Below are 15,155 nucleotides of genomic sequence, written 5' to 3' on the forward strand. Positions count from 1 at the left end.
TGGGCTGGATGTCTGTGCACAGCAGAACTGGGCTGGATGTCAGTGCACAGCAGAACTGGGCTGGATGTCAGTGCACAGCAGAACTGGGCTGGATGTCAGTGCACAGCAGAACTGGGCTGGATGTCAGTGCACAGCAGGATGGGGCTGGATGTCAGTGCACAGCAGAACTGGGCTGGATGTCAGTGCGCAGCAGAACTGGGCTGGATGTCTGTGCACAGCAGAACTGGGCTGGATGTCAGTGCACAGCAGAACTGGGCTGGATGTCTGTGCACAGCAGAACTGGGCTGGATGTCAGTGCACAGCAGGATGGGGCTGGATGTCTGTGCACAGCAGAACTGGGCTGGATGTCAGTGCACAGCAGAACTGGGCTGGATGTCAGTGCACAGCAGAACTGGGCTGGATGTCAGTGCACAGCAGAACTGGGCTGGATGTCAGTGCGCAGCAGAACTGGGCTGGATGTCTGTGCGCAGCAGAACTGGGCTGGATGTCAGTGCACAGCAGAACTGGGCTGGATGTCAGTGCACAGCAGAACTGGGCTGGATGTCAGTGCACAGCAGGATGGGGCTGGATGTCAGTGCACAGCAGAACTGGGCTGGATGTCAGTGCACAGCAGGATGGGGCTGGATGTCAGTGCACAGCAGAACTGGGCTGGATGTCAGTGCACAGCAGAACTGGGCTGGATGTCAGTGCACAGCAGGATGGGGCTGGATGTCAGTGCACAGCAGAACTGGGCTGGATGTCAGTGCACAGCAGGATGGGGCTGGATGTCAGTGCACAGCAGAACTGGGCTGGATGTCAGTGCACAGCAGGATGGGGCTGGATGTCAGTGCACAGCAGAACTGGGCTGGATGTCTGTGCACAGCAGAACTGGGCTGGATGTCTGTGCACAGCAGAACTGGGCTGGATGTCAGTGCGCAGCAGAACTGGGCTGGATGTCAGTGCACAGCAGAACTGGGCTGGATGTCTGTGCACAGCAGAACTGGGCTGGATGTCTGTGCACAGCAGAACTGGGCTGGATGTCAGTGCACAGCAGGATGGGGCTGGATGTCAGTGCACAGCAGAACTGGGCTGGATGTCTGTGCACAGCAGAACTGGGCTGGATGTCAGTGCACAGCAGGATGGGGCTGGATGTCAGTGCACAGCAGAACTGGGCTGGATGTCTGTGCACAGCAGAACTGGGCTGGATGTCAGTGCACAGCAGGATGGGGCTGGATGTCTGTGCACAGCAGAACTGGGCTGGATGTCAGTGCACAGCAGAACTGGGCTGGATGTCAGTGCACAGCAGGATGGGGCTGGATGTCAGTGCACAGCAGAACTGGGCTGGATGTCTGTGCACAGCAGAACTGGGCTGGATGTCAGTGCACAGCAGGATGGGGCTGGATGTCAGTGCACAGCAGAACTGGGCTGGATGTCAGTGCACAGCAGAACTGGGCTGGATGTCAGTGCACAGCAGGATGGGGCTGGATGTCTGTGCACAGCAGAACTGGGCTGGATGTCAGTGCACAGCAGAACTGGGCTGGATGTCTGTGCACAGCAGAACTGGGCTGGATGTCTGTGCACAGCAGAACTGGGCTGGATGTCTGTGCACAGCAGAACTGGGCTGGATGTCAGTGCACAGCAGAACTGGGCTGGATGTCTGTGCACAGCAGAACTGGGCTGGGTGTCAGTGCACAGCAGAACTGGGCTGGATGTCTGTGCACAGCAGAACTGGGCTGGATGTCAGTGCACAGCAGAACTGGGCTGGATGTCTGTGCACAGCAGAACTGGGCTGGATGTCAGTGCGCAGCAGAACTGGGCTGGATGTCAGTGCACAGCAGAACTGGGCTGGATGTCAGTGCACAGCAGAACTGGGCTGGATGTCAGTGCACAGCAGGATGGGGCTGGATGTCAGTGCACAGCAGAACTGGGCTGGATGTCAGTGCACAGCAGGATGGGGCTGGATGTCAGTGCACAGCAGAACTGGGCTGGATGTCTGTGCACAGCAGAACTGGGCTGGATGTCAGTGCACAGCAGAACTGGGCTGGATGTCAGTGCACAGCAGGATGGGGCTGGATGTCAGTGCACAGCAGAACTGGGCTGGATGTCTGTGCACAGCAGGATGGGGCTGGATGTCAGTGCACAGCAGAACTGGGCTGGATGTCTGTGCACAGCAGGATGGGGCTGGATGTCAGTGCACAGCAGAACTGGGCTGGATGTCTGTGCACAGCAGAACTGGGCTGGGTGTCAGTGCACAGCAGAACTGGGCTGGATGTCTGTGCACAGCAGAACTGGGCTGGATGTCAGTGCACAGCAGAACTGGGCTGGATGTCAGTGCGCAGCAGAACTGGGCTGGATGTCAGTGCACAGCAGAACTGGGCTGGATGTCAGTGCGCAGCAGAACTGGGCTGGATGTCAGTGCACAGCAGGATGGGGCTGGATGTCAGTGCACAGCAGAACTGGGCTGGATGTCAGTGCACAGCAGGATGGGGCTGGATGTCAGTGCACAGCAGAACTGGGCTGGATGTCTGTGCACAGCAGAACTGGGCTGGATGTCAGTGCACAGCAGAACTGGGCTGGATGTCAGTGCACAGCAGGATGGGGCTGGATGTCAGTGCACAGCAGAACTGGGCTGGATGTCAGTGCACAGCAGAACTGGGCTGGATGTCAGTGCACAGCAGAACTGGGCTGGATGTCTGTGCACAGCAGAACTGGGCTGGATGTCTGTGCACAGCAGAACTGGGCTGGATGTCAGTGCACAGCAGAACTGGGCTGGATGTCTGTGCACAGCAGAACTGGGCTGGATGTCAGTGCACAGCAGAACTGGGCTGGATGTCTGTGCACAGCAGAACTGGGCTGGATGTCTGTGCACAGCAGAACTGGGCTGGATGTCAGTGCACAGCAGAACTGGGCTGGATGTCAGTGCACAGCAGAACTGGGCTGGATGTCTGTGCACAGCAGAACTGGGCTGGATGTCAGTGCACAGCAGAACTGGGCTGGATGTCAGTGCACAGCAGAACTGGGCTGGATGTCTGTGCACAGCAGAACTGGGCTGGATGTCAGTGCACAGCAGGATGGGGCTGGATGTCAGTGCACAGCAGAACTGGGCTGGATGTCAGTGCACAGCAGAACTGGGCTGGATGTCTGTGCACAGCAGAACTGGGCTGGATGTCAGTGCACAGCAGAACTGGGCTGGATGTCTGTGCACAGCAGAACTGGGCTGGATGTCAGTGCACAGCAGGATGGGGCTGGATGTCTGTGCACAGCAGAACTGGGCTGGATGTCAGTGCACAGCAGGATGGGGCTGGATGTCAGTGCACAGCAGAACTGGGCTGGATGTCTGTGCACAGCAGAACTGGGCTGGATGTCTGTGCACAGCAGGATGGGGCTGGATGTCAGTGCACAGCAGAACTGGGCTGGATGTCAGTGCACAGCAGAACTGGGCTGGATGTCAGTGCACAGCAGAACTGGGCTGGGTGTCTGTGCACAGCAGAACTGGGCTGGATGTCTGTGCACAGCAGAACTGGGCTGGATGTCTGTGCACAGCAGAACTGGGCTGGATGTCAGTGCACAGCAGAACTGGGCTGGATGTCAGTGCACAGCAGAACTGGGCTGGATATCCACGCACACCAGCTTTGGGCTGGGCTGTCACGCAGCACGTGGGAACAGTCTCAGGCAGGGCTGGGATGGCTCTTGGCCCTGGAGCACAACTCCTTGTACCTCCCGCTGCTGACCACCGAGAGCAGCGACGAGAGCAGCCGTTCCTTCCCATCCCCGTTCCTTCCCCTCCCCGTTCCGTTCCTTCCCATCTCCGTTCCTTCCCATCTCCGTTCCTTCCCATCCCCGTTCCTTCCCATCCCCGTTCCTGTCCCATCCCCGTTCCTGTCCCATCCCCGTTCCTTCCCATCCCCGTTCCTTCCCATCCCCGTTCCATTCTTTCCCATCCCCGTTCCTTCCCATCCCCGTTCCATTCCTTCCCATCTCCGTTCCTTCCCATCTCCGTTCCTTCCCATCCCCGTTCCATTCTTTCCCATCCCCATTCCTTCCCATCTCCGTTCCTTCCCATCCCCGTTCCATTCCTTCCCATCTCCGTTCCTTCCCATCCCCGTTCCTTCCCATCCCCGTTCCATTCTTTCCCATCTCCGTTCCTTCCCATCCCCGTTCCTTCCCATCCCCGTTCCTTCCCATCCCCGTTCCATTCTTTCCCATCTCCGTTCCTGTCCCATCTCCGTTCCTGTCCCATCTCCGTTCCTGTCCCATCTCCGTTCCTGTCCCATCCCCGTTCCTTCCCATCCCCGTTCCATTCCTTCCCATCCCCGTTCCTGTCCCATCCCCGTTCCTTCCCAACCCCGTTCCTTCCCATCTCCGTTCCTGTCCCATCCCCGTTCCTTCCCATCCCCGTTCCTTCCCATCCCCGTTCCATTCTTTCCCATCCCCGTTCCTTCCCATCCCAGTTCCATTCTTTCCCATCCCCGTTCCTTCCCATCCCCGTTCCTTCCCATCCCCGTTCCTGTCCCATCCCCGTTCCTGTCCCATCCCCGTTCCTTCCCATCCCCGTTCCTTCCCATCCCAGTTCCTTCCCATCCGCGTTCCATTCCTTCCCATCTCCGTTCCTGTCCCATCTCCGTTCCTGTCCCATCCCCGTTCCTTCCCCTCCCCGTTCCCTTCCCCTCCCCGTTCCTTCCCATCCCCGTTCCTTCCCCTCCCCGTTCCTTCCCCTCCCCGTTCCTTCCCGTCCGTGTCCTGGTGTACCGGGCTCATGAGGCAAAGAGCGCAGGGTTGTTTTCCGAAGAGCACGGGACTGTTTTCCGCCCATGTGGTGATACCAGCTGTGTCATGGTCTCGCCCCACTGGAAAAGGATCAAAGCGTTGTTCCCTTTCCCCTTTTGTCACCCGTGGGGCAGCCCTGCAGTGGGATTTCTTTCCCCTTTCTCGCAGCTGCTGGTGGGGCGATGTGCCTGTCCTGGCCCCCATCCCGGGTGCGGGATTGGCGAGGGCTTTCCCTTTCCCTGAAGCTGGGTGACGTGGGGGGGTCTCGCTCCACACTTTGGAGGGCTGAGCTTCCACCTCTTCTAACAAGCGCTTTTGTTTGCAGGGCATCTTTATTTCCCGTGTGTCTGAAGAGGGTCCTGCCGCTCGCGCGGGGGTTCGTATTGGGGACAAGCTTCTGGAGGTAAGAACCCGTGAAGAAGGAAACGCTGCTCATGACTTGAGCTGGGGGGAGAAGTACGGTCTGCTGTTCATTTGCATTGCACTCATTTGTAGGCCAAACTAAGCATCAGGAGCTGCGTAAGAACAAAGCTAAATTCCACTGGCTCAAAGAGTTAGTTCTTTAATTAACATTAACGTTAATCTTTTGCTGCTTTATAAGGAGAGAAATTGCTCCTGTGTTCCCTTTCCCCAACTCCAAGTGCTGTGTAACCCCAGTGGGCAGAAATCCCCATCAGCGCGTTCCTGCCCCCCACGGGCTGACCAGACGGCTCTAACGTGCTCCAGTTTGTGCTTTCCTACCTGGAATAAAGTGGCCCTTGTAGGAGAATTTCCTCACCGCGGAGCCAGCCGTGCTCTGTGCGTCTGTCCTCAAGTCCTGTGCAAACGGGACCAGTCACGGGGCACTGAGGTGCACCAGAGGTGCACAGAGCACTGAGATGCACAGAGCACTGAGATGCACCAGAGATGCACAGAGCACTGAGGTGCACCAGAGGTGCACAGAGCACTGAGGTGCACCAGAGGTGCACAGAGCACTGAGATGCACCAGAGGTGCACAGAGCACTGAGGTGCACCAGAGGTGCACAGAGCACTGAGGTGCACCAGAGGTGCACAGAGCACTGAGATGCACAGAGCACTGAGATGCACCAGAGATGCACAGAGCACTGAGATGCACAGAGCACTGAGGTGCACCAGAGGTGCACAGAGCACTGAGATGCACCAGAGGTGCACAGAGCACTGAGATGCACAGAGCACTGAGATGCACCAGAGGTGCACAGAGCACTGAGATGCACAGAGCACTGAGATGCACCAGAGGTGCACAGAGCACTGAGATGCACAGAGCACTGAGGTGCACCAGAGGTGCACAGAGCACTGAGATGCACAGAGCACTGAGATGCACAGAGCACTGAGATGCACCAGAGGTGCACAGAGCACTGAGATGCACAGAGCACTGAGGTGCACCAGAGGTGCACAGAGCACTGAGATGCACAGAGCACTGAGATGCACCAGAGGTGCACAGAGCACTGAGATGCACCAGAGGTGCACAGAGCACTGAGATGCACAGAGCACTGAGATGCACAGAGCACTGAGATGCACCAGAGGTGCACAGAGCACTGAGATGCACAGAGCACTGAGGTGCACCAGAGGTGCACAGAGCACTGAGATGCACAGAGCACTGAGATGCACCAGAGGTGCACAGAGCACTGAGATGCACAGAGCACTGAGATGCACAGAGCACTGAGATGCACCAGAGGTGCACAGAGCACTGAGATGCACCAGAGGTGCACAGAGCACTGAGATGCACAGAGCACTGAGGTGCACCAGAGGTGCACAGAGCACTGAGATGCACCAGAGGTGCACAGAGCACTGAGATGCACAGAGCACTGAGATGCACAGAGCACTGAGATGCACCAGAGGTGCACAGAGCACTGAGATGCACAGAGCACTGAGGTGCACCAGAGGTGCACAGAGCACTGAGATGCACAGAGCACTGAGGTGCACCAGAGGTGCACAGAGCACTGAGATGCACCAGAGGTGCACAGAGCACTGAGATGCACAGAGCACTGAGATGCACCAGAGGTGCACAGAGCACTGAGATGCACCAGAGGTGCACAGAGCACTGAGATGCACCAGAGGTGCACAGAGCACTGAGATGCACCAGAGGTGCACAGAGCACTGAGATGCGCCAGAGGTGCACAGAGCACTGAGGTGCGCCAGAGGTGCACAGAGCACTGAGATGTGCCAGAGGTGCACAGAGCACTGAGATGCGCCAGAGGTGCACAGAGCACTGAGATGCACCAGAGGTGCACAGAGCACTGAGATGCACCAGAGGTGCACAGAGCACTGAGATGCGCCAGAGGTGCACAGAGCACTGAGATGCACCAGAGGTGCACAGAGCACTGTGCTGTGGAGCTGAGGGCTGTGCTGTGCAGCTCCCTATGGAGCTGAGGGCTGTGCTGTGGAGCTCCCTATGGAGCTGAGGGCTGTGCTGTGGAGCTCCCTATGGAACTGAGGGCTGTGCTGTGGAGCTCCCTATGGAGCTGAGGGCCGTGCTGTGGAGCTGAGGGCCGTGCTGTGCAGCTCCCTATGGAGCTGAGGGCCGTGCTGTGGAGCTGAGGGCCGTGCTGTGCAGCTCCCTATGGAGCTGAGGGCTGTGCTGTGGAGCTGAGGGCCGTGCTGTGGAGCTCCCTGTGCAGCTGAGGCCCGTGCCCGTGTCCGTCCCCAGGTGAACGGCGTGTCCCTGCACTGCGCGGAGCACCATGTGGCCGTGGAAGCTCTGCGCGGGTCCGGGAGCTCCGTGTCCATGACGGTGCTGCGGGAGCGGATGGTGGAGCCGGAGAACGCCATCACGGTCACCGCGCTGCGCCCCGAGGACGACTACAGCCCCCGGGAGAGGCGGGGGGGCCTGCGCTTCCCCGAGCGCCCCGAGGGGACGCCTCCCACCCAGAGATTCTCCACCTGCCTCATGCGCAACGAGAAGGGCCTGGGCTTCAGCATCGCCGGCGGCAAAGGCTCCACACCCTACCGGGCTGGCGACACGGTCAGTGACCATCCCCTGGGAGGAGGGTGCTCGGTCCCCGAACCTCGGCACCGCTGTGGCAGCAGCGCAGGGTGCTCCGCGCCCATGGGTGCCCAGCAGGACCCTGCGCCGGTGGGCGGGCGGCTCCGGGAGCCAGAATCTGCTCCGAAACCGGGGATAGAAGCTGAGGAGGAGGTGGGGCCGGGGCTCACAGTCCCTGCCAGTGACACTTAATCCTGCCGCTGTCCTGTTGACACATATTCTGGGCTCTCGGCCACGTTCGGGCTTTGCTGCAGGTGGCTCAGGAAGCAGCAGAGGGTTTGTGTGGAGCGAGGGCTAAACCAGAAGTGCCAGGGCAGGGGGAGACCTGCCCGGGCTCAGGGCGCGGGCCGGGGGAACACGGGCTGCCTGACCCTCCCGCTGCGTTTCAGGGGATCTTCATCTCGCGGATCGCAGAGGGCGGCGCGGCCCATCGGGACGGGATCCTGCGCGTGGGAGACCGGGTCATCTCGGTGAGTGCTCGTGCGCAGGGACGGGCTCCGGCTCCGCTCCCTCGTGCAGGGGCTGTGTTTCCATCACCAGAGCTGGATTTTGGGGGTCCTTTGTTCAGCTCCTGAGCCTTCTGGGAGGGCATTTAACCTGGGTGGTTGTGCCCTGCCCGTGGCGGGCGCTGGGTGCAGCTGCTGCCTGCCCTTTCCCGGTGCCTGCCGCTTCCCCGCAGGAATGGCGTGTGGCAGCCCAGGCTGTGCCGGAGGGATGGAACGACGGCGCTGCCCGAGCCGGGGTCCCTGCAGAGCCTGCTGGCGGCCTCGGCGGGCTCCGCCGCGGCTCGGCTGAGGAGGAGGAGGCTGCCGGGGCGTGAGCTGGGCAGGCGTACCGCAGCGTCCCCCGCTCCCGGCCGCAACTCGGGCCTCAGTTTCCCTTCCTGCTCCTGCTGCTGGTGCGGATCTCACTGCTGCCTCTAACCTCAGGTCTCTCTGCCTAACGTGTCCCTCGCTCCCCGTCCCGCGGGGACCCCGCCGAGCCCGCATGCTGCCTCCGCGACAGCTCCTGCCTCGCGTGCTGGTGGTGGGTTTCTGATCCAGCTGCTGCGGTAAGAGCACGTGTTACCGCAGGGCTGGCGTGAGTAAACACGGGTACGGCCTCGTCAGTGCTGGCTTCTGTCTGCGCTATCCCTGGGCAGGGGGCTGTGTTGTATTTGCTCTGGCACAACGTTTGAGTGGAGCTCTGGCCCGGGTCTGGCACTTGTATCTTGGCAGGACACCTGAACTGTTACAGCATCTCTCTCCTTGCTAATGCTCCCCCCTCCTCCCAAAATCAATCCCTGACCCTGATTGCTGCCAGATAACCTAAACTGGTTTGGTTTTGCTCATTTCTTGTGCTCCACTGGTACAGAGGCATGACTGAGAGCATAGCGGCAGGCACACGATTTATCAAGTGATGTTAGTTTGCTCTACCTGTGGCAAAAAGGAAACACAAGGTCTCCAAATAGAGTCAGAAGTCAAACCTGCCTCCACCCCCGTTAGCAGCTCTATTTATATCTGTGGGCAGCTTCATAGGAAAAGCGGATCTAATTCCCTCGTAATAGCTTGCAGCGTGCTCACACTGCCACGTGTGGGCTCGGGGCCTCCGTTAGATCTGCAGAGGGGCAGCCGCGCTGCCGCTGGTCCCTGCGCGCCCGCGGCGCTGCGGGTGCCGTGTCCCTGCGCAGACACCTGTCCCTGCGTGGGAGCCGGTCCTGCGCTCTCGGGGACGTCAGCGGTGCTGAGCTCTGTGCAGTCGTAGCAGGCTCGGTGCTGAGCGCCAGCCGCAGCTCAAGCCCTGTGCTCAGCTATCAGGAAAGCAGGAGCAAATGATTATTCTCCAGGAGAGCACTTCCCGGGTCTGGACTGTTCACATCAGTCCTGTGTGCCCAGCCTGGCAGCAGCTCCCGTCCCACCTGCCCTGCTTGCGGGGTCCGTGCTGAGCACGATACCCACATGGTGGTGATGGTGCCACGTCCTCCCGTGGCCTCTCGGTGCCGTTTGTCCTCGAGAACACCTGCTGGCTGTCCGAGCTGCACGAGCAGCTCTGGAGCTGCACGTCTGGCTCCATCTCTGGTCTGCTGGAGCTGCGGGGCTGCCGTGCCCGGCGGTGCTGGGCGGTGCTGGGCGGTGCTGGGCGGTGCTGGGCGTTGAGAGCGTCTGCTCACCAGAACGGCGCCCGCGGAGCACCGCGTGCGGTCCTGCTCACCACAGCTCTTCTGCTCTTCTGGAGAGGGGTGCCCATTTCTACTGGAGAGCTCTTCAGGACTGTGTCTGCTGGGTTGTGCAGCGCGGGCTGCGTGTGTTCCCGTGTCTGCGCGGGGGAAGCAGGAGGCTCCTGGGGACACGGGGTTTCACAGGGCCAGCAGACAGAGGCCCGTTTCCAAAGCCACGGCCTCCTAGTCATGCCTCAGTTCTCTGGAGTTTTTAGGACAGGAAATACAACACAGCCTCATGCTCTTCTCCTGTGCTCTAAGTCATCCTGGACTTCTCTGCAGGGAAGGACTGGATCGCTCCTTTGGCGTTCTTAAGGGAGCTTTGAGTACACGACTGAAGAGCCCAGCCTAGATCTGTCTTCAGAGTTAACACCCGCAGAGCTCGCCAGTGGTTGACTACTAACTGCAGCCTTCCCCTTGTTCTGCTGTGTCCCGAGAGTCGTTTTGGCCGTGGGCGGCGCGGGGCAGGGCGCTGCAGGGGGCTGCTGCAGGGCTCGACTCGTGGGATGGGCAGTGCAGGACTGGGAGCAGCTCAGGGCAGCTTGGTCTTTGGGATGGGACTGGGAATGGGCTGAAGAAAACTGATTTTGGGGGAGACCGAGGACAGCAGTGGCACCAGGTGACACGTGGGGTCCCCGCGGGAGCAGTGTGATCCGTGGGTCGGCCACATAGCAGAACTCCTGGCACACAGCGTGTGCAGCGGGGAAGGGACAGATGACACGTTCCCCTCCGGCGCTTCGAGAGCCGCACCGCGCCGGCCGGGCTCGTTCTGGTCAGCGCAGTCACCGCACAACGGCCACAGAAAGCAGCGCTCCCAGGCTGGGCCGGCACCGCCGTTGCGGGGAGCGGGGAAGTCAGCGAGGAGAGGGCCACCGGGGCTGTTCCTGCGCTGTGCCCGACTCAGGGTGTTCCTGTGTCCCTGTCACTGCTCGGGGAGCTACCACTGTGCATGTTTGGGCTGTCCAAGTCTCCCCATTCCCATCTTCTTGTGGCAGAAAAATGACAGGGGAGTGTGAAGGGAAGAGTGCTGCTGCAGCAGGGCTGCCCGTGGGGCGCGACGGGCCCCCACCCGGCCATCAGGAGCTCGGGGCCAGGTCTTTCCGCGTGTTGTCCGTGTTGAAGCGAGTCGTCCGTGTCAAAAACGGGAGTGTGGCAGAGGGGAGGCCCCGGCCGCGGGACACGGGGTTTTCCGGCTCCCAGGTCCAGCCGTCAGCGCAGGTCCAGAGATGAACCGCGCCGCAGACAGGGCTGGGCACGGTTCCGCAGGCAGGGCAGCAGCCCCGTGCGGGCACACACACAGACCGCGCTCGCGGGGCGCGAGCTGCACGCAGCATTCACCCGTTTCCTGCCCGCTGGCTCGTCACGTTCAAGGTTTGCTAGTGGAACGCGCACATCGCGCACTCAGCTCCCATAGGTGTTCATGTTTGCAGGTCTCTTCAGGCTCTGGCCCAAACATCGGGCTCTTGAGGGCTCTCTGGTCAGACCCGGAGCCCTTCATCCAGTTTCTGGCCCTGCTGCTGGGTCTGTCCGCATTCAGGATTCCTACTTGCTGGCCAGTCCGACTTGAATCCTGCGGGTAGATCCTGCACACAGAGCCCGAGCAGAGACAAAACCTGCACAGTGAGTTAAACAGCGTTTGGCAGAAGGACAGAGCCGACTGCGCCGACCGGGCTTGGCCAGGGCTCAGCCCGACCAGCAGCCTGCCGTCAGCCTCCTGTTCTCCACCTCTCCGCTTTCTTGTGCTTCTTCCTCCCCTCTCCCACCTTTGATCCTTCTGCTGAACATCCCATAGTACGTTTTGGACGTGCCCGCAGTCTCCCATAAAACCTCCTGCAGCAAGTTTGCTGTGTCCCAGGAGAGCTGTTGTGATAACCCGTGGTAATCTCGCTTTCCTCCGTGTGTTGATTACCACGCTCTCGGCCACAGTTCTCTGATGTCACCGCTTGAGTGGTTCCCATAACGATCATCCGTGAGTGTCTCAAGTCTCGGCTCTGTTAGCTGCATTTCGTGCAGGTTCATGCACCTGTGTGTTCAGTTTCTGATCTTTCTTGCTTACTGCTTTGTCTCTGGCGCCCGGCAGCCGTGACCAGGGACCCCCCCACCCTCCCTGCGTGACGTGCGGCTGGTGCCTCTTACGCCCCACGGCGGGCTCTGCTCCCCAGGAACAAGCGCCAGGAGCAGAGGAAACGGCCTCAAGTTGCGCCAGGGGAGGTTGAGGTTGGATGTGGGAACAATTTCTTCCCCAAAGGGCTGTGGGGCATTGAACAGGCTGCCCAGGGCAGTGCTGGAGTCACCAGCCCTGGAGGGCTGGACAGACGGACACGAGGTTCTCAGGACAGGGGCGGTGCCAGGGGGGTTATGGCTGGACTCGGTGACCCCGAGGGTCTTTTCCAACCGAGGTGACTGTGGCCCTGGCTGTGGGTGGGGCGGGCAGGCCGGGGGTTGGTGTCCGGGGCCCTGGACCGGGCCTGGGCGGACCCTGGGCGCTCAGCTTTGTCCAGAACCTGCGTCCCTGGAGAGAGCTGGCGAGTAACCGCGGCGTTTCAGGGATCGGACAGCCAGGAGTTGGGCTGCGACATCCAGTTGCTGCGTCTGTTACAGAGTCACCTTGCTATTTTAAGATCAAACTCCATCTTAACAGCTGTTCTTGTTGTGTCCTCCTTGTCCATTTTTGAAGGCTTTTGTGGAACCAAAGAGCTAGAAACCTTTCAGTTTTCATGGCAAGTGCCGTCCTTTTGGCAGTGTTCACCTAGCTCAGCTCTCCTCCCGGTGTTCTGTCCTCTTACTGCGCCTGTTCTGTTCATGGAGAACAGTCGCATCCTTCATGGTCCTTTGATTTCCTGGGCAAGCTGGTTTAAGTCCTGGTTTTGCAGGCAGGCTCTCTGTTTCCATCTGTCACAGCAGCTTTTCTCCACACATCCAATTAACTGTGCTAGATAATGGTTTTGTGTGTGAAGAACAGCAGGAGTGTACAGTTTTCAGAGGAGTTCTCTCCAGTCTTGGACTTTGCTGCTTCCCGGCGCGCACTGGGAGCAGCTCTGTGTCTGAACCGGTGTGTCTTCCGCTGGTGTCTCAGCAAGACGGCAGCTGTGCTCTTTAAATCATTTGGCCTGGCATGTTGGGTAATGTTTCTTGTCCAAACGAGTTCTAGTTCTCCTTTAGTGTCGGCCGGTCAGTCCTGCGGACCAGCAGGGTCCTTCTCAGCGCTCCCCAGTCTCTTTACACCCCGGTGCGCTTCTCATGGCTTGAACCCGGCGCTTTCACGGCTGCCGTGACGCGCCCGCCGCGACAGGTCCTGTCGCACACGGGATCACGCTCCTCAGTGCCCGTCTCTGGGCTTTGGGGGCGGTTCGTGTGTGCAAATAGCCAGTGCAAAGGCGGCCGGTGCCACGGCGTTTTGGTGGCACCGCTCTGGGAATCACCGTTTTGCCTTCTTCCCTTATGAAGGTCTTTGGACTCATCCCTTTGAACGCCCCTCTTGCACCTGCATTGCTGCGAGCCGGCCGAGAGCCGGTGTGCACAGCCGGGGGTGACGGGCTCTGTCCCGACCGCGGCCGTGGCATAGTCCGGGCACGAGCTGGTTCGTGGTGCTCCAGGAGCGTCACGCGTGGTCTTCATGGTCACTGGGGCGTCAGGGTGCTGCTGGGGCTTGGAGGTGTCCGGGGAGGGTGGGAAAGGGCTGAAAGCTGTCCGTCTGTCTGGAAAGAGGAGTGCGGTGGGCGCGGGCAGGTACCTGTGTCCCTCTGCCGGGTAGAGGAGTGGGGTCCGACACCAAGGGCTCTGGGGAACAGGCTTTTGAGGAGCAGCGGGGTCCCTTAGGCTGCGCGGCGAGTGCTTCTATGTCAGGAGTGCCGGAGCGATGGTCTGACGCTGAGTTTGCGGGTCGTTCTAGATCAATGGGGTAGACATGACAGAAGCCAGGCATGATCAGGCAGTAGCGCTGCTTACCGCGTCCTCCCCCACCATCGTGCTGCTGGTAGAGCGAGAGGCCGCGGAGCAGCCCGGCGAGGGAGACGCGCCGGGGGCGCCGCGGGGGCGCATGCACTCGCCACCGCCCCCCAGCCATGGGGACAGCCCCCCCGAGGAGCCGCCGCCCCGGACCCCCCTGCCCAAAGGCCTGGAGGACCAGTACCCCATCGAGGTGAGTCTGCTGGGGCGCGGGGCGCCCAGTCTCGGCTGTTCTGCGTTTGGAAACGGGCGGGCTGGGCTGGCCCGCTGCGTTATTGGGGTGCTGAGAAGTGACGGGGAACCCTCTCATCCTGCGGGTGCTCACCTTGTCTCACCCACGCAGAACACCCGACCCCGTGGTGTTCAGCCTTTGGTCCTTATGGTTCATCCCTTATTGCCTTTGCCTCGTGTTCCCTGCAGGAAATCCAGCTGGTGAAGGCGGGTGGTCCCCTGGGGCTCAGCATCGTGGGGGGCAGTGACCACTCCAGCCACCCCTTCGGGATCCACGAGCCAGGTGTCTTCATCTCAAAGGTGCGTCCTGCCTGGGCACCCCCGGGTGGTCACTGGCTGGGCTTGGGATGAGGGGTTTTGATCCAAGAGCCTAAGAAATATGTGCAAAACTGTGGAGCTGATCACTTTCTCCTCTTCCAAGCAATACACTCTAATGCAGCCAGGCCTGAGGTTTTGCATCTAGAAACAGCACAGAGCAGTTCCCCTTGTGCAGCACTTTGTTCTGAAAGGAGTGACTTTGGAAGGCACAAGTCGGTTACGGTAAAGGAACCACAGTGTGAATTCCTGGTGCAAAACCGTCAGCCGTTACTTGGACGTGTAATAAGGGACAATGGAGGGAAACAAAACTGGCTTTGGCAGTGCTGGCTAAGCCAAGATCAGAGTCCTTATCCAGTCCAAGGATCTGCAGTTTCAAAAAAATTAAATGGAGAAGGGGAAATAAAAGCTGCAGCGATTATTCCAAGCTGGAGAGGAAAGTCAAATATTGAAGGACTGTTATGTTCGTGGGAAGAAATTGTGGAGTACTGAAGAGTGGTTATTTCCCAATAAGAAAGACCTAAGCTGTGACTTGGAAAAAAAAGGGGAGGTAGACAATATTTGGCTTAAAACTGAGGAAAGTGTTCAAGGAGAAGGAGGGACTTTTCACTGGGAAAACCTCCCAGGCTGGCTGTAGCTCTCGCAGCCCTCGGCACCTTGGGGCCGGACGCTGTGTGGGAGCTGAGGCTGTCAGAGGGGGTGCTGGGCTGGCTCCGC

General features: G+C 59.9%; 1 protein-coding gene across 40 annotated transcripts in view; it reads left to right on the forward strand.

Moving 5' to 3' along the window:
• Window positions 1–15,155, forward strand: part of SCRIB (scribble planar cell polarity protein) — a 133,547-nt gene that overhangs the window by 68,672 nt on the left and 49,720 nt on the right. For all 40 annotated transcript variants that reach the window (XM_065054809.1, XM_065054810.1, XM_065054811.1 and 37 more), the window contains exons 18-22: window positions 5,072–5,149; window positions 7,412–7,726; window positions 8,137–8,217; window positions 13,837–14,085; window positions 14,313–14,423. In XM_065054809.1, the coding sequence (XP_064910881.1) occupies window positions 5,072–5,149; window positions 7,412–7,726; window positions 8,137–8,217; window positions 13,837–14,085; window positions 14,313–14,423 (834 nt within the window). The remainder of the gene's footprint in view (window positions 1–5,071; window positions 5,150–7,411; window positions 7,727–8,136; window positions 8,218–13,836; window positions 14,086–14,312; window positions 14,424–15,155) is intronic.

Source organism: Columba livia, chromosome 2 (genome assembly GCF_036013475.1).
Source record: "Columba livia isolate bColLiv1 breed racing homer chromosome 2, bColLiv1.pat.W.v2, whole genome shotgun sequence".
In the NCBI taxonomy this organism is placed as follows: Eukaryota; Metazoa; Chordata; class Aves; order Columbiformes; family Columbidae; genus Columba; species Columba livia.